Source organism: Amblyomma maculatum, chromosome 11 (genome assembly GCF_055883805.1).
Source record: "Amblyomma maculatum isolate TAMU_Amacu chromosome 11, ASM5588380v1, whole genome shotgun sequence".
NCBI classification, from domain to species: domain Eukaryota; kingdom Metazoa; phylum Arthropoda; class Arachnida; order Ixodida; family Ixodidae; genus Amblyomma; species Amblyomma maculatum.
Genome location: NC_139354.1, coordinates 39168567 through 39186269, shown reverse-complemented (window position 1 = coordinate 39186269; position 17703 = coordinate 39168567). Strand labels below are relative to the sequence as shown.

At 47.6% G+C, this 17703-nt stretch overlaps 2 protein-coding genes across 2 annotated transcripts in view; one reads left to right on the top strand and one right to left on the bottom strand.

Annotated features, from left to right (window-relative positions):
- The window catches only part of LOC146173567 (uncharacterized), a 42571-nt gene extending 38809 nt beyond the window's left edge, over positions 1 to 3762 (bottom strand). The window contains exons 1-2 of the mRNA XM_084585224.1: positions 2923 to 3762; positions 2747 to 2810 (exon numbers count right to left, since the gene is read on the bottom strand). Of these exons, the coding sequence (XP_084441350.1) occupies positions 2747 to 2810; positions 2923 to 3748 (890 nt within the window). The 5' untranslated portion in view covers positions 3749 to 3762. The remainder of the gene's footprint in view (positions 1 to 2746; positions 2811 to 2922) is intronic.
- Positions 3763 to 4914: 1152 nt separating this feature from the next.
- LOC146173566 (uncharacterized) lies at positions 4915 to 16083 on the top strand. Its single transcript, XM_084585223.1, has 8 exons — positions 4915 to 5154; positions 7016 to 7416; positions 9052 to 9183; positions 12714 to 12936; positions 13177 to 13347; positions 13830 to 13991; positions 14350 to 14587; positions 14891 to 16083. The coding sequence occupies exons 1-8, from the start codon at positions 4915 to 4917 to the stop codon at positions 15181 to 15183; spliced, it is 1860 nt and encodes a 619-aa protein (XP_084441349.1). The 3' UTR covers positions 15184 to 16083.
- Positions 16084 to 17703: the final 1620 nt, after the last annotated feature.

Below are 17703 nucleotides of genomic sequence, written 5' to 3'. Positions count from 1 at the left end.
CATTACTGTATGGGAGGTCACATCCCTGCAGAAAGCAACTTCTGGCCATTTAGAAAAGTAATCAACTAAAGATATTACAAATCGACAGTCTGCTGATGCACGCTCAAATGGGCCAACAATGTCAACTGTTATCTTGCTCCATGGTCTATCTGGAAGGGGCACTGGTTGCAGTGGAGCAGAATACGTTTTGACACTTTTGTCTGCGGCTTGGCAGATCATGCAGCTGCGGATAGCAGTCTCAACCTGTTTGTCTAGGCCTGGCCACCAGTACTTCTCCCGAAGACGTTGTTTTGTCTTCACTATTCCCGGGTGCGATTCATGGGCCAGCTGAACAAGCGTAGCTCTGAGCTTCGCTGGAACTACAATGCGTTCCGAGCGCATGAGGAGGCCGTCGGCGATGGAGAGTTCCTCACGAACCTCATAATAAGGAGACAACTCTGTTGTCAATCTTTTCTTGGGTGGCCATGATGTCTGGACAAAATGAGCAACTTCTTGTAGCTCGCAATCCTCGGTTGTAGCAAGTTGAAGGTCATTTTTGTGAATCAAGGATGTTACGAGGGACACGATTTCCTCTTCAATTTGAACGCCATTTCCTGTGTCTGCAGCAGGTAACCGGGACAAGGCATCCGCTATCGTGTTGTGTTGCCCACGTCTGTACTGAACAGTGAAGTTGTAACGTAGCAAACGAGCGGTCCACCTTGTGATGCGAAGTGGTCGCTGTCCTGTGCTTTGTGTCGAAAGCAAAGACACTAGTGCTTGATGATCCGTTACTAAAGTGAATGGTCGTCCCCACAAATAAATAGGCCATTTCTCACACGCCCACAGACAGGCCAAGGCCTCCCGCTCTCCTGCCGAGTACTTTCGCTCTGTCTCTGTGAGCGTTCGGGATGCGAAAGCAACAGTCCGAACATGTGGGCCGTCAGCTTGCTGTAGTACTGCCCCTAAGCCATACGCAGACGCATCTGTAGCCACAATAACTGGAAGCGTCGGGTCGAACATTCGCAGAACTTTGTGTGAAGCAAGAAGCTTCTTTATTTTCTTAAAACTCTTTTCAGCAGCGTCATCCCATTCAAAACGAATGTTCTTGCGAAGTAGCCTACGCATAGGTTCTACCTCTTCAGCCAGGTGAGGGATAAACTTGGCATAGTACTCTATCAGACCCAAGAACGAACGCAGCATGCTTGCATCTGTGGGGGTGGCAGCGTGGACGATTGCGTCTACTTTATCCTGTAGGGGTGTTATTCCCTCCGCACTGATTCGATGCCCAAGGAACGGTAGCTCACATGTATTAAAGATGCACTTTTCATTAAGTTTCATTCCAGCTTCGGATATACGCTGGAGAACTTGCTCCAGGTTCCTCAAGTGTTCTGACTCAGTTCTGCCAAAAACGACGATATCGTCTAGATAGCAGAGGACACCTTTGCATCCTTGCAGGACCGTCGTCATGAGTTTCTGAAACGCAGCTGGAGCCGATGCTAGTCCGAAGCACACCCTTTTAAAACGAAAAAGGCCATCGTGCGTTATAAATGCAGTGAGGTCTCTGCTGTTGGGGTGAAGTAAGACTTGATGATAGGCAGAGGCCAAATCGACCTTCGAGAAGTAGCGTGTTCCATTCAGCGAGTGTAATAGCTCGTCCATATGAGGCAGCGGAAAGCTGTCGACAACAATAGCTTTGTTTGTCTCCCTCAAGTCAACGCAAAGGCGGATGCTGCCGTCTTTCTTGCGGACTACAACGATAGGAGAGATCCACACAGAGGCATTAACCCTTTCGATGACATCGTCAGAAAGAAGGCGCTCAAGCTTGTCGCTAACAGGTTTAGAGAAAGTGGCAAACGTCTGAGCTTCTGCACAACTGGAGGGACAGAAGACTTCATTTTGACTTCGTGTTGAACGCCCTTGGCCAGTCCAAGGCCTGATGAGAACAATTGATAAAACTTTGACCATAACAGAGCTGGCATACCGAATTTTGGAGGGCCTGCCATCTCACTGCTGACAGGTTCTGAACCTTCTTCGGTAGCCATGTGCGCGCAACGTAGCTGCGTGCCCAGAATACAAAGTCCTAAAGCTTGCACAGCGTCCAGACCAAGAAGGGAAGTCCGCCCGTGTGTGACATGAATTGTTATCACAGCTGTTTTTTTCTTGAAAGACACGCTAGCCTGGCCCAGTACAGGAATCTTCCTGCGTTGGAAGTCCAGCAACGTAAGTTTTGAGCTAGTCAAGGGTATTTTGTCTTCGAACATGCTTTGAAATTCTTCCTCTCCCATAATTGACACAGCTGATAAAACTTTGACCATAACAGAGCTGGCATACCGAATTTTGGAGGGCCTGCCATCTCATTGCTGATAGGTTCTGAACCTTCTTCGGCAGCCATGTGCAGGCAACGTAGCTGCGTGCCCAGAATACAAAGTCCTAAAGCTTGCACAGCGTCCAGACCAAGAGGGGAAGTCCGCCCGTGTGTGACATGAATTGTTATCACAGCTGTTTTTTTCTTGAAAGACACGCTAGCCTGGCCCCGTACAGGAATCTTCCTGCGTTGGAAGTCCAGCAACGTAAGTTTTGAGCTAGTCAAGGGTATTTTGTCTTCTAACATGCTTTGAAATTCTTCCTCTCCCATAATTGACACAGCTGATCCAGTGTCGACTAAAAAATTCACAGCGCGCGGTTGCGAACTGGAAGTGATTGGCGCGACTGTCACGTCAATGTAAACACCAATGCTCTTGTTTCCGTGAACAGTGAGAATGCTTACGAGTCCTGCTGCATCTTGTTCAGGTACCACTTCGCGGACCTGAGCTGGGCGTCGTCCTTGGGCGCTGCGGGGATTACGGCAGACTTGCATGAAGTGGCCACGGCGGCCGCATGCGAAGCAGGTTTTACCGCGAGCGGGACAAACTGACGGATCGCAACCAGTAGTACCGTAATTACCGCATTTCTTCCGGCTTCCGCTGAACGTAACAAAGGCGGCGTCCGTGTCTGAAGTATGCTGGTCAGAAGAACGAACGCGTGATAAACTGGGCCTGTTCTGGTTACCGGAGCGTCCGTCGTTATTGCTGAAACGCCGGTTATCTTGCGCGTTCCATCCGACTGCGTTATGCCGGCGTGGCTGCTGCTGTATGATGCGTTGAACGGGTTTAGCGAAAGCTTCAGACTCGAGTTGAGCTCGCTCACGAAGTAGCGCAATTTCAACGGCACGGTCGAACGCGAGCGCGTCGCCTTCAAAGAGCAGACGTTCTCTTAACTGTGGAGATGCGACTCTAGTAATGAACTGCTCGCACATGTTTTCGTTGGCTTGATTTCCGAAATTGCAAGACGCTGCCAGTTCTCGAAGTGCGAGTACAAAGTCGGATATGGACTCACCGTGTAACTGACGGCGTTCGCGGAATTGGTGGCGTTCTAGTCGAACGTTGTGGGTTTCGGCGAAATGTCGTGCCAGAGTGTCGCGGGCCACGTCGTATTCGTCCGGGAGACGCGTCGCTACGGCGTCTTCGGCGGTTGCAGTTGTTCCGGAGGTCACTTGCTTGGACGGCGGCAACTGGGGCGTCACTGGCGGTGGAAGCGCATCGAAAATGCGTTGTCCTTCTGGTTCCAAGCAGTGCAGCAACAGGGCTCGACGGCGGGTTGCAGGCAGCTCGGCAGCTTCGGACGCGAGAAGAAAATTTTCGAATAGGCGTATCCAGCGGTGCCATGGTATGGCAGAAGTGCCCGGGGTGGCGAGAAAAGGCGGCGGCGGCGAAAGCGCGGCTGAAGCCATCCTTGCGTGGTATCCAATTACCTCGTCGCCAGGTTGTCGTGTTGGCCGGCGCACGACCGCGGGAATATATCACTCAGCTCATGCCACACCAGACTTTTATTCAAGTGTACAGCAGTTTATATACAAAGTCAGCGCCATCTGTTGATGGGTATTGACAACACTTAATTAAGGGCACCTAGTGTTGCCCATGAACACTACATCAAGCGACCAACCTTCCGCCCCCGTGAACTGCGTGCAACACTTAACATTGCCGCTACCACAGACCTTTGTTTACGGTAACAAATTATATAAAAGAAAAACATTTTTGCAATACTGCGGCAGCCTGCCTTTTCGTCGTCTAAGCCTGCGGTCGTGACTGCCCTACTGAAAAAACTGTAAGGGGCAATAACCTCACATTTTCTCACACAATCTCACTCAATTCACATAAGAATTCACGTACAAGTCGCATATAATTGCATAAGTTCTCATAGTTCCTTGTACATTATCATAAATTATGTACGATATTTTATGATAATCATATGCACCGTATGAGACTCTATGCGATTAAATGAGATTTTATGAGGTTATTGCCCCGTAGAACTTTTGCTTTTTCAGTAGGGTGTAGCTCTAGCTTCTGCACACTGTTACCTGAAAATCACAAGATTTGGTCACCGTTTACGATAAAATTTGTCTCTTATTTGCAATGCTTTTTTCACAGAGTGTTAACACAGGCTATACCGTTAATTGATCTCTGCTGCTTCGGTTCCTGTATGCTCGAGCGCACTTGTGGGCAGCCACCTCAGCACCTTCTTTTCGTACAGCGTGGCATGCATATTCAGAGGACGGCTCCGCATTGTCGCCGCGCTTCGTAAAAAGTCTCTTTTTAATTAATTTTGTGTTATACTTGCGCAGTGGTTGTGCCGTGTATATAACGAGATCGATAACATAATACGTCGTGACTGATAACTATGGACACTGCAGCGAAAACCCACCAATCCGAGAAATTTTCCGCGCGAAGACAGTATTCGCGCACTTTCCTGTCAAAGAAATGTCAAGGAACGAAATAATTTATTAACGCCATCTTTACACAAGAGATTTCCGTGCGTACAGGACCGAATAGTCGCTGTCATTGTCAGATAAAATGATATGAAAACATTGCCTATTCTGGTAACGCGCAGGCATCGGCGATGTCGTCCATGGGCACCAGTACGCAGCCCGGTGACCGCATGGCCACGCGCCAAAACAAGCAGATGATTGTCACGATTTGCACCGCCACCATGGTGCTGCTACTCGCCATCGACTTCATCCTGCTTTACATGTTGCTCACATACGGGCCCCGGACCATCACCAAGACGGTCACCAAGAAGGCCAACCTGATCGTGCCGAACCTCTACCAGAGTGACGACGAGGACTCATACCTGCTCCTGGTGATGATAATTGTTACGATTGTCATTTTGGCGAAAGACACAGTGCGATCAGAGAGGAGAGGAGTACGACCTATGACGTACTTTCTGCAGACTAGGGTTTGAAAAAATTCGGTAGACTCTAAACGCTCCTTATATAATGAACGCGAAATCATAAGTCTCGCTGGAGAAACGTTTTCGAGCGATATTTTAAATCAAAAGCTTTATTACGCTATGTTCCGACAGTTTCACCGACTCAGTCGCTTCGACCTTCAGTGATCTTCAGCCGCTCCAGAGCTGCGCTGGCTTGATCGTGTGAGTAGCGACGTCTTTCACCGCAGTGGTTCCGCCGCCGGCGCGCGCTCGTTCTTCTGCTGTTAACCATCTAACTAGTCACGCACTTGGCCGCTGTTTAAGAAAGGGTGCTGCGCTCGCCAGACAGCGCGTGGTTCGCCATGGATCTGAGCGAAGCTGGGCCATCTCGGAATGTTACACACAGGACCTTGGAGCGTTCTCAGCAGGCGACATCCTTTCGCTTTATATAACTAGGTTTAGAAGAATTAAACCTTCAGCAATGTTTGTGACGTAATCAGGTCCTTTTTGTTGGTATTGTATTCAGTGTGCGCATTTCCATGTTCCTTCGCAGACTTGAATACTCCCTCACTGTCTCGGAGCCGAACTCTCTGAAACGTTTCTTTGAAACCATCTAATTAGATGTATATGTCGTTGATTACAACATCTGTTTATGACAAATCATGGCGTCAAGCGAATACAATGTCGGGAAAACTCTCCCCACATAATGGTCGGTTGGTAGCGAGTCTATGCAGATGAACACTTACTGGACTCTCTGTAGATATGGTGTCCTTGGTAGCGATTGGGTACGGATACATCCGATTAAGTGTTGTATCACAGTGTCATATGACCACTTGTCGACAAGCATGATTTTTGCTGTGCAGTTGCTGATGACATGCTATTTTAACCATACCTCGCGAATGACAGATGACCGCCGCCGGCTCTTTTTATAATGGGACTAATGAAGTGTTCGCATACAAACTAGTTACTGACATTGACATTGCAATCATGAGGAAGAAGACATGTCATGCATATGAACCGCGCTGACCTATGCTCCTCTTGGGTAAAGAAACAGCTGCAGAGAAATTCAAAATTATCGGGAGCCATATATTGCCTGTTGCGCAGATTACAGCACGGAGTTACAGCAATACCGCAGCCGTAACAAATGCGTGAAATTCTGATCGTAACCTATCGGAAGAGGCATACATTTACGCTGAGGTGGAAACCAGTGCACTGATTATGATGTGCGCCATTAGCGAAGTGCATCCTAACTGAAATTTCACTGACTATCATTGACCACGTAATATGATCTTGACCTGTCCTCTGCCTATGTAGATTGCTTGGTTGGTTTTGTTTCTGAGCTTTAACATCTCAAAGTGACTCAGGCTATGAGAGACGCCGTAGTAGATTGCTCCGTAAATTTCAACCACCTGGTTTTTTTTTAGCGTGCACTGGCATCGCAGAGCACACGGGCACCTAGTTTTTTCGCCTCCAGCGACAAGTGGCTGCCGAGGCCGTTATTCGATCCCGCATCCTTGGGTTCAGTAGTCGAATGCCCTACCCATGCACTGCGCCAGCCCGGTGGAATATATGTAGATTGTGAACCACTAAAAATTGTTAATTGTCTGAACAGAAGCAGAGGGTCAAGGAAGCCAGACGTTCGCATCATATACCGACGGGGGATGTCTTTGAACCATGAATAATTTGACAGATGCCGCCGCGTATATATTGGTACATTAGGGTTAACAGACGTGGTTTGGGTTTTGCACTCAGTGCTTGAATACCTGCCTCTGTCGACATTTATGCAATGCAGCAAGAGGTCTCACCTAACGGCCTGGGACTCAGGGACAGGCGTCTTCTGCAGCACTTGTGCAACACATCGGGCTGCCTCTGGCTTAAGGGCTACCTCCACCAGAGAGACGGCGCCTCAAACCACATCCATGGCCAGAGTCAGCGGGCAAATCCAGCGACTCCATGTAGCAACTTCTACGAGCATGTCTGCGGCAACCGGCAACGCTCGATGTACGAAGACGCGGTAGCCCGCCTAATGACGGCTGTGACACCCCGCCTCTTGGGAAAGAGCACTGGCACCCCGGAAAACAAAAAGGTCGTCCAGGAAATTCTGAACAACGATGAACCGGAAGTAGACGATGAAGGCGTCCTGGAGCGATGCTTGGAGGGTGGGGCCCTGCTCTCCCAAGACGACATCATGCGGTATGTGGCATAAACGCTCGCCATGTAACCTTACTGAAAACATCGTATGAGGCAATAACCTCACATTTTCTCACACAATCTCACTCAATTCACATAAGAAATCACATAAATGTCGCATATAATTGCATATGGTCTCATAGCTTCTTGTATATTATCACATATTATGCACGATATTTTATGATAATGATGTGAACCGTATGAGAGTCTATGCGATTGGATGAGCTTTTATGAGGTTATTGCCACGTAGAAGTTTAGGTTTTTCAGTAGGGATATATATATATATAAGCTCTATTGAAGATTACGCTACGGAGCAGGAGTAACTGGGGGCATGATCACACTGACTGGTCTGCTCCTGTCATGCAGTAATGACGGCGGAGGTGGCTTCTATATGCAATTGGGTCAGCGACCACAAATTGTACTAGCGTTTGGGAACGTCTTGATAAATTGGCAACAGGCAATTACCTCTCCTCTTAGCTAGATGTACTGCTCTTGAGTTGTATGCTAAGTGAAAGGGTGCTAAACATTTTTACGGTCAATAAATGAGTCAATGCGGCATATATGTACGAGCGTTAGTTTTCAACAACATGCTACACTATCATTATCGCCCATGAGCACAAATTACAGTGACATCAATGTCAGTTTCAGAATCATTTACTGTGCCGTGGCAATTTTCTTTTAAGAGAACAACCAGTCAGCGTCAGCCATGTCACCGTTCAACAAGCACTTACCGGTGGCATGCTCGGGGCTCTCCGAGGCTGCGATCTTTAATTGGGGGTGCTAAAGGATCCTGGTGTGTTGGATTCAAACCTCAACGCCTCATATTAAAGGAGGTGCTTGAGTTGTAGCGCTTTCAAACTCTACCACATCACTGGGTCTCGACTCTCGAGAGTTCGCGCAACCCTTCAACGAATCAGTGCCTGGCTATGTCACCTGGAAACGACCACCTATTAGAGGAATTGTAGTCCCTTTTAGAAGCTTTAATTGAGGGTTCAAATGATCGATGTCGGCGCTGCATAACAACTGTTTTTCCTACATGGAGCTGCAGTGCTCTGGCGCGCAATGTCTTGCACTACAAACACGCCAAGAACTTCTCACAAATTTATGAAAATTTTTTCTCCACACCCATATTTGTCATCACTATTAAAATGCCTTTCAACCAATTTCATTGATGAATGTCACATAATTTAATGAGCAGGTGGTACATGGGGACATAGCAGTATGTTTAACAGAATGGTAAAAATAAAAGCCGCCAGAAAAATGGTCGAAATTGGTTGGATTTAAAGTGCTCCTTGAAGTACGGAGGGCGCATTTCCAGTCATAGTTCAATGAACACTCATTAAGTTCAATATTTAAAAACGTACAAGCAGGATTTAATCAAGGCAGGAATTATACAAGCTTATTGAGAGAACGATACAGAAACAGTAATTGACACCGCACGGTCGTTCTTAAAGAACGCCGTTCTGTCGCTTTTCTACTGACAGGTATTTTGAGTCCTGTGGCCGAAGCCCCTAGCATGCACTCCTATTATCCACGGCTTGCCTTGCAGTACTAGTATTAACATTATTGGCTAATTTTTGATATTATGAACGCATCTCTTCTGTGCCAAGAATGTTTGACAAGGGTACGTCCTCCCAGGGCCTGTCGGGACGTCCATAGCGAAGGAGCCTGTCCTGTCTGGATGCCCGACGCGCCTGTTCGCACTTCCGAGGACTACTTCAGGGACAACCCTGAGGCCAGCATTGAAGACTACGCAGCTTTCGTGCAGAGGTAATCTTACTGAGCCCTCTCTTTCAGCAGAGATCACGGGACTGCCGCCATTCTCTATTATCGCCATGCGGACGGGGAACTGATGGTCGAGGCCTGTCTTGGTCATCAGATGCTATACAGAAAAGACGTACTAAAGAAATGCATTCGACTCCTAGCGCCAACTGCCGAGAATTTGGACTAAACGTCTGTTAAGGGTTTGTTGTGTCTTGAGGCTTTTCTTTAAGATGATAAAAATCAGTTCTGGCTTTTATGGAGCGTGCTGTCAAACGCAATGCCAGATATTAGCTTGCTTTCGGCAACATACATCACTGGAGCGGATAGTCCATCCAGCACCATTGTCACTGCTCACGTGTCCCTCTTCCATGCGTCCTTTAGCCTAACGATAGATGGCATAATTGAAATCCCAGCGGCGACAATGCAAAAACTTTCGCATGATAGTACATTCATGTTTATTAGCTCTCAGCTCTGGTTATTACGAGATGGCGTATAGGGCGCGTTCAATAGAAGAGCCGTCGCTATAAAGCAGAATTGAGCACTGTGATGCAGAAACGTGCCGAGACACACTTCAATAAAATAAACGTGTCGCCTTTGGAGTTTGAGCGCAGGGCCTCTGCATGATAGGCGGGCAAAAGACGCACAAGTTACCAAGGCTTAAGGATCATTAGTAATAAACGTCTTGGGAGGGCACCTGAGGAACTCATTGTTGTGAGCATGATTTAATAATATGTGTTTGTGAAGTGTACTACTGTTACAGTAATATTAATTTGAAGATATTAAATGTATTTAAATATAAAACTTGAAAATTAGCGCAACTAAACGATAGTGTCAGGCAACCTACCATAAGAGGCAGGACCGTCTCTAACACTGCTCGAGCAGACCATGCTTGTGTCTTCGTTTGGAAATTAGGTGACTTGGAAAGTTAGCGACATGAAAGCTCACATTCCTCCTGGTTATGTATTATAATAACTGAAACAGGCAGACTTCCACGTGACAGTAGTGTTTCATTTCATTGCTGACAAAGGTCGCGAAAGCTCAGCGCGTGTGCAGCTTCCCCGTAGGAATGCCAGCAGACTCAGCGGTAAGCGTAGCCCCTTAAAAATGAGCTGCCACTAGCGGCGCATTCTAAAGCCCGCTATGTCGCCAGAGCGCGGGCGCACCGACGGCATATTTTGCTTTCTGCCACAACGGCCTTGAATGTAACGGTCTGGCTCTTTTAATATCTGTGCCTAACACCGGACATGTATAATATAGGCGGCTATGCCTTGACTGGCGTTTACAACACTGCATTCGCTTCTATTTATTTATTTATTCAGGTTGCCTCACAGGCTCCAAGCGTTGGAGTATTGTGTGAGGGGGAGATTACATAAATAGAGGTAATAACAGGAGAATGAATGACATGATTATACAATGCTGATTGACTATTAGTACTCATTTAACAGTAAGAACATCATTACACAATGCTAACTGATTGTTAGTACTCTTCATAAAACAACAGTGATTCCCTTTGCCAACTGAAGAACGCGAAGAATGGTGTTATTATTAATTTTGACTTGATCATCTTTATGAAATAGCTAGAATCACATATAATGTGAGTGGCCATTCAGCATAAAGGGAAAAAAAACATAATTTTCGTCTGTCATGGAGCAAAAACTTGCGCATAAGGGCCCCACCGGGGTGGCGCAGTGGTTACTGCGCTCGACTACTGTTCCCAAGGAAGCGGGATCGAATCCCGACCTCGGCGGCTGCGTTTCGATGAAGGCGAAAAGCAAGGCGCCCATGTGCTGTGCGATGTGAGTGCGCGGTAAAGAACCTCAGGTGGTCGAAATTTCCGGAGTCCTCCACTACGGCGTCTCTCATAGCCTGAGTCGCTTTGGGACGTTAAAACCCACAAAACCAACCTTGTGCATGAGTGCCAGTGCTAGAAGAAAGCCCACGAAAGGTGGAAGTTCACCACCCATGTAACACGTCAGCGATTTATGAGGTCGCTTCTTCTGCCAACATTGAGCAACCCATGTTTCTTCCAAGCCGAGCTGGGCAGAGAAAAGGAACGCGGTACCCTGAAAACTCTAGTTACACAATTCGACAGCTACAGCGACTAATGAGTACGCTACATTAATTTGCTTAGTCGAACAAAAAGTTTTATTATCTTACAAGAGGACCTCAACAGGGGCAAGCCAAACTGGAATACAATGTGCGAAACTACATCTGTGTTGCTCGTGAATGCCTGGCCGAAACTTGAGTGGCGCGTCCTTGCTCATTCAAGGTGTCGGGTAGAAGCTGTACGGCCTTCAGTGCCGGCTGGTTTCGATAGCAGAATAAAAGTCGTTACTCCCACTGCCATTTTCTACATTCTCGATTCATAATTGTTGCATTCTTTTCCGCCACCAAACAACTCCCAAGCGGGCAACAAATAGCAAGGGTGCACAAAACTTGGAAAACAATTGTTGCCTTTCCCGCAACCAAAGGTTTATCACCGGCGTTGCACGCAGCATACCTCAACATTTCTCATTGCGTTTAAGGCGCAATCTTTAATAAGGCCATGAGTGTGGACAGGATTGTGTGTCCACGGAGGGTGTCACACCTCATTGTCGAGAAATGAATTGATTGACAAGTAAAAGAATGGCTGTATGAGGTAGAGAATGAAAACATTTGTCTGTGTGCAAATTGTTGTTGAATGTAGAGCTAAAAATCAATTAGACGTCAAAATAGCCGAGTACGCCGAAATAGTGTGCAGACGTCAAAACAGCCACGGACGTCGAAATTGTTAAAGGTCCGTTAAAACTGTGCAAAAAACGTGGAAAAAAAAGAAAAGGGAGCAAAAAAGGCAAACACTAGAAAAGAAGCGAATGAGTGGAAAAGCAGCAAAAAAAAAAAAAGACCGCACTTAAGAGGGGTCTAAGTGCCTGCAACGAATTTTTCTATTTATCGAGTGGGTTCGGCTGGCACACGCATTTACGACGGGCAAATAAGCCGCATGTGCTGCCAGGAATGCGCATGCGCTAATGGGGCTCCAGGTCAGAGCGGGACTCCTTCGCACCGCGTACTTCCTTCGCCCACCACGGAACCAGCAAGACAATTGTTGACATGTGCGTTGCATCGGCAGTATACTTCCGAAACACTCGCTTACGCTTCCCTTCGTTTACACCTGCGATCTAACTCGGGTCAGCGGCGTCACCCTAATAACGAGATTTCGAGTCTAAAATTAAGACCATCCCCCGGAAATATGTGAAACAATAGAGAGATTTAGCTTACTGCGATCCGCGATCCGCTACCGTTATCCGCCACCGCCCGTTCCACTGCGCATGCCCGGATCCCCTTGACGCCGATAAGTGGCGCCACATACTTGATGTCGGCACATAGACCTGCCGTGTCGGGAACAATCAGCTTGTGCGCCCCACCCAAGCGCGGTAGAGGGTCACAGTGGAGGATCGCGGATCACGGTAAGCTAAATCTCTCTAATCTTCAATTTTATGAGACCGTGGAGTCGATTTTCTGTTCAGAATTCCTTTAAAGTAAAGGTGCTTCGACAGCCTGGCGCCCCGGCTGAACCAAAGGCGTCACGCACGCCAGCACAAGGCGGACTCTTCCATTCCGTTCTCCAAGTCATGGATTTCCCGCGTGTGCCGCTGGGTGGCCCTATCAGCGCGTTGCCACCTGGAGCGCATTCATCTGCAGCCCAGAAGTCGGCACCAGTTGGCGTCCTACCAGCAGACGTGGGAGGTGATCTACTTCGCACCCTTCATGGGGCCACAGGTAAATCCTCCGCAATGAATTTCATATCCAATTAATGATTAGAAAAAAAGACATTGTCGTTCCCTGGATCAGATGGAGAAGTTAAAACATGCATGCCATATATAGAAACCTATAAGTGACAGTAATTTTTCGAGTGAAAGAGCTAAAGGAAATAGAAAATGCTGCAAGCTAAATGAGCTTCAGATACGTTGTTCTCATTAATTTTGAAATATGGTGTAAAGTTACATTCCCTTCCTGCAGGCCCGCCCTCTAGTACAACACGCCTACTGGTCTCCAGCTCAGGCATGCCTACGCATTGTCGAAGACCTGTCCCGCCGCGCGACTGCTCAGGCAGCCCGGGCGGTGCTGTCGGAAGCCATGGAGGGAAGCTTGGACGACACGTTAGCCCATTTCGTCTGGGAAGCTGGACAGGCAAGACAGACTTACCTCGTTATGTTGAAAAGTAGCAATCTCCTTTTTCGCCCCGTAAAAGCAACATCATTTGACACTTCAAATTTGAATTGTAATTTTGATTTGAAACAACATTCAGAGCGCCACACAAAGCAATTGGGTCGTGTGGCATAACCTATAATCATTTACTTTTTTTTTATCCAGGTTTGGCGGGAAACGCAACGCTAAAATCATTTGAACCAGCTCTCTAAATTACGATAAAGGATTTGTTCCAGGTGTTAGATAAGATAACCGACCCGATGTTGCATGCTGTCTGCGGACGGCACCATAGACAAGGGTTACGGACTGATTTTAATCAAAAGCGGAAATTCACGCAGACGGCCATGGTGCAGCACACGGGCATTTCAGCGTGCTTCCTACGGAATATGACCGTAAAGCTAATGGTCAATATCGCAATTTAGCCAGTAGCCCTACTGCAGGTTATGCGCACCTTCGTTCCGAAGTGGCTGGCGCCCCAAGCCCACAACGCTACCGATGGCGATGAGGACGACTCTGTGGAGAGGCTCGACGACCGCGAGGCCGCTTCGCAGCGACTCGGCGCCATTGAGGTCCGCCTCGTGGACCCCGTCATGGCGCAGGACGACGTCAGCGTTTACTCCTGGAAGGTAAGCACACTTTTTTATTTTATTTCACGTTTTTCTTAACGTACATTGCGTGCACTGCTTCTCTGAAAATGAACGCTTTCATACAGCTTACGTCCTCTGTGCACCGCGTCCGAGAATAGTTGGTTGTTTATTGCCACAGGTACCGCATCCTGAGCAAACACGCAAACACCAATATACTTTACGATCAACTAAAGCGCAATTTGGGTCTATCTAGTACGACGATTATTCTGTAGACTAACTGAGGTGTGTATGACTCACACCTCAATGAATCCGTGCCCCCTGATTGTGACGTGAATTAGCAGTTGTGTTACATTCAGTTGAGTGTATTGAAACGCTTCCTTCTTCATTCCATCCACAGGTACGATACACGGAAGATCGCAAAGCCCTTCTTGTGTCTCCGGGCTTGTTGGCAGTCCTACTCAACACATCGGCCCTCATTGAGCCCGTCCTCGTGCCCGGGCTAGGGAGGGAAATTCTGCGTGCTCTGATGCCGACGAGCCGAGGGCCCTATGCCTGGCGCCCGCGCAACCAGCGACGCTTCAAAGTGCTCGTCGATTGCGTCGCATCCGGCCTCGATGTGGTCAACGTTAAAAAAGGTGCACCTATTCGCGCGCCGGAAAGAATCTAATCAATTTACTCTGGCGACTTTGAAGTTTCCAGTAATAGAGAGATTTAGCTTACCGCGATCCGCGGACCGCCACCGTGACCCTCTACAGCGCGTGGGTGGGGCGCACAAGCTGATTGGTCCCGACGCGGCAGGTCTATGTGCCGACATCAAGTATGTGGCGTCATCTATCGGCGTCAAGAGGATTTGGGCATGCGCAGTGGAACGCGCGGCGGCGGATAACGAATCGCGGATCACGGTAAGCTAAATCTGTCTAATGTCTTGGTCACCGCAGGCGCCCGGGAACTCGCCGCAGAGACCGCCTTGGAAATCGGCGTGCTCGAGCCGCTCATGGTTCTTTACAAGCGACGTCTACTCGAAGAACTGGGTCGGGGCATTCGCCTGCACCGAGACTACAGCAACACCGAGCTATTCTTCGTGCTATGGGCGCTGGCACACTGCGGAGAACGCGACGCCGAGCATCTTGTGAACGGGGCACTGAAGAACTCTCCGCTCTTCGCCAGAGCCTTCCAGTGCTCAGTGAGCGAGGCCATGTGGAGCGGCCGCAGGTGTCCCTTCTGGCACTAGAGCGTCCTATGGTATAGTTTTTATCCGTTATAAGCAATTACTTATATTGCACACATTTCCTATTCTATTAGGCGTTATTTCCTTCCCCATATTGCAGCCAAATGCATTCCGTGTATTTGTTTTTCTCCAGTCAAATATGATCCACTATACCTAGAAACTTCAGGACGTTTTGGACACTAATTTATGCATAGAACGAAGCCACACTTTGTGGACAACGCACAGCGAACAAGGGCGCTTCATTTCCGCTATTGGCACGTCTCTCCATTCAAGGCATCGTTGAGCTGTCCACCGAGAAATGAGTTTTGCGCCTTCCAGTACAGCCTTCACCTCGATACCAGAATGCAGTGACTGAAATATCATTTATTCCGCAACAGAGCAGGATGGGGTTACCCATCCGCTAAACGGCGGCTCGGAGCTCTTGGGTCCAGCGGGGTATTCAGCCAGTTGGATGACAGCAAGCTGAGTAGTCAGTACTGAGATGAGCATCAAAACGTCCCAGAAGGCCTCTATTCTTTCTTCCTGATATGTTTGATTCATGTTTGGTCATGTGCAGAATATGTTAACCATGTCTGCTATTTTTACACGTCTCTGTATTGCCCTGTGTACCACACGCTCATGAGCAAGGGGTATGTTTTTGTCTGCAGGAGCCTCGAAGTATTTTCTTACTCTTGTTTAGTGATTTGTCCGCTGGTGGTTATACCAGTCGGCTCAGTGTATATTCTTGTGTGACGCCTTCATTTCTAAGTATTCGGTCCCACACGTTATTATGGGAGAAGCCCGGGCCCACCGAAAGATTGGACCCCAGGCTGGCTCGCAGGCCTCTTCAATTCCACGAGGTGAATCGTCATCGTATCTATGCGACCACAAAATATGAGACCGGAAGTTGTCCGCAGCGCCTACACAAACAGTGTGCACGAGAATGGTCCTAGTCATGTGATCCCAAGAGTCTGAAAGGGGGCTTGGTTGAGGAAATTCATAAAGTTTATGATGTGTGCAGTGTCTCAACTAGTAGTTCATGACGTCACCAATTCAGATCAATGATGATGTCATTGCTTCCATTACAGTCATACGAAAAGCAGTTCTAGAAACAGTGGAGTAGTAGGTACTAACTAGCAATTGATCACATCAATAGATTATCACTTACTCATGACAACTGCTATACAAAAAATAATGACGTCGTCAGAGTCATGGCGGTCATATCACAATGATGAGTTCTAAACAATATTATAGTAGTAAATTCTAACCAGTGATTGATGAAGTACGTCCCTATGAGATAGTCTCATGACAACACTTAAAAAGTAATGACATCATTTGTGTCGCGGTATAGTCTTATGACATACGAGTTCTGAAAATAGTGGAGTATGTCGGAAATAAGAAAGGTTAGGGCGTCATAAAGTCACGTGACAGTCACATGACCAGGGTGACTTACGAAAAGCCTGATATATCACGTACATTGATATGACCAGGGTGGCTGGCAAAGAGTGATGATTTCAAGTTACGTGACAGTCACATGATCAGTACACCATGCAATAAAGGGTGACGCGTCCAGTGTCGCAACAGCAGCTGCTCTATTTAGTCTTTTACATTTCTCCAATGCAGGTTCTGCAGTGCTCTCAAAGTTTTTAGATGTCTCTTTTGGTGCAGCCTGTGAGCGAAAATATTGATGGCGGCTCAACTCGGTTAATCCTGGATATGCGTAGCGAAAGCTACCAAACCGATTGTCACTGGCTGCAAACCGTATAGTGTGATCGGCGATTCAGTGCGTCTTCTTGGCGTCTTGTGTCCTTACATAGTGGCACATGCCCACGAGGGGGATTCACACTTTTTCTGTTTTCTTTAGTGTCTTCCGAATCATCTTGCTCCGTTTGACCTGGCTTCTTCTTCCTCTTCTCTCCACATCTGTGGCTCGGAGCAATTAGTTGCCTGGTTGCAGCGCATGCGCAGTAGTGACTAGAGAGGCCTAGCCGAAATGAGCCGCTCACTAGGATTGTGTAGCTTTTGCTGCAAAATTTTGAATGCACTGCAGGGCCTGCACTAGAGAAATGTTAAAGCGTGAGCATTGCTACTTCTGTTGCGGTACTAGACGCTTTGCCGCAAGTTTCCTATACTTTTATTTAGTTTTATTGCGATAGCAATACTGCGCCAGGTTTTGAGCCGTCGCGTAGTCCCAGCGGAGGCCACGCTTAACCATGAACAGCCGAGAAGGAGGAGGAGGAGTAGAAGAAGAAGGCTGGTAACTTACGCTTTTGCGTCATGCTCCTAAAGGATGAGCTTAAGTGTCCCGAATAATGTAGCCCCTTACACTGACAGGGCGTGATAGGGGAATAATGTAGCAGGCAAAATAAGTTTCCGCCGTTGCTATCGCAATTCAGCTTGGGTTCATAGGAGTTAAATCACGACTAACTTTTTTATTTTGTATAATTGCTTATTTCTATATTTGGTTTTTACCCTTTGTATATTTATTCCTCTTATTTCCTCAATATTTGTTATTTCATAGTTTTTTATAGTTATTTCATAGTT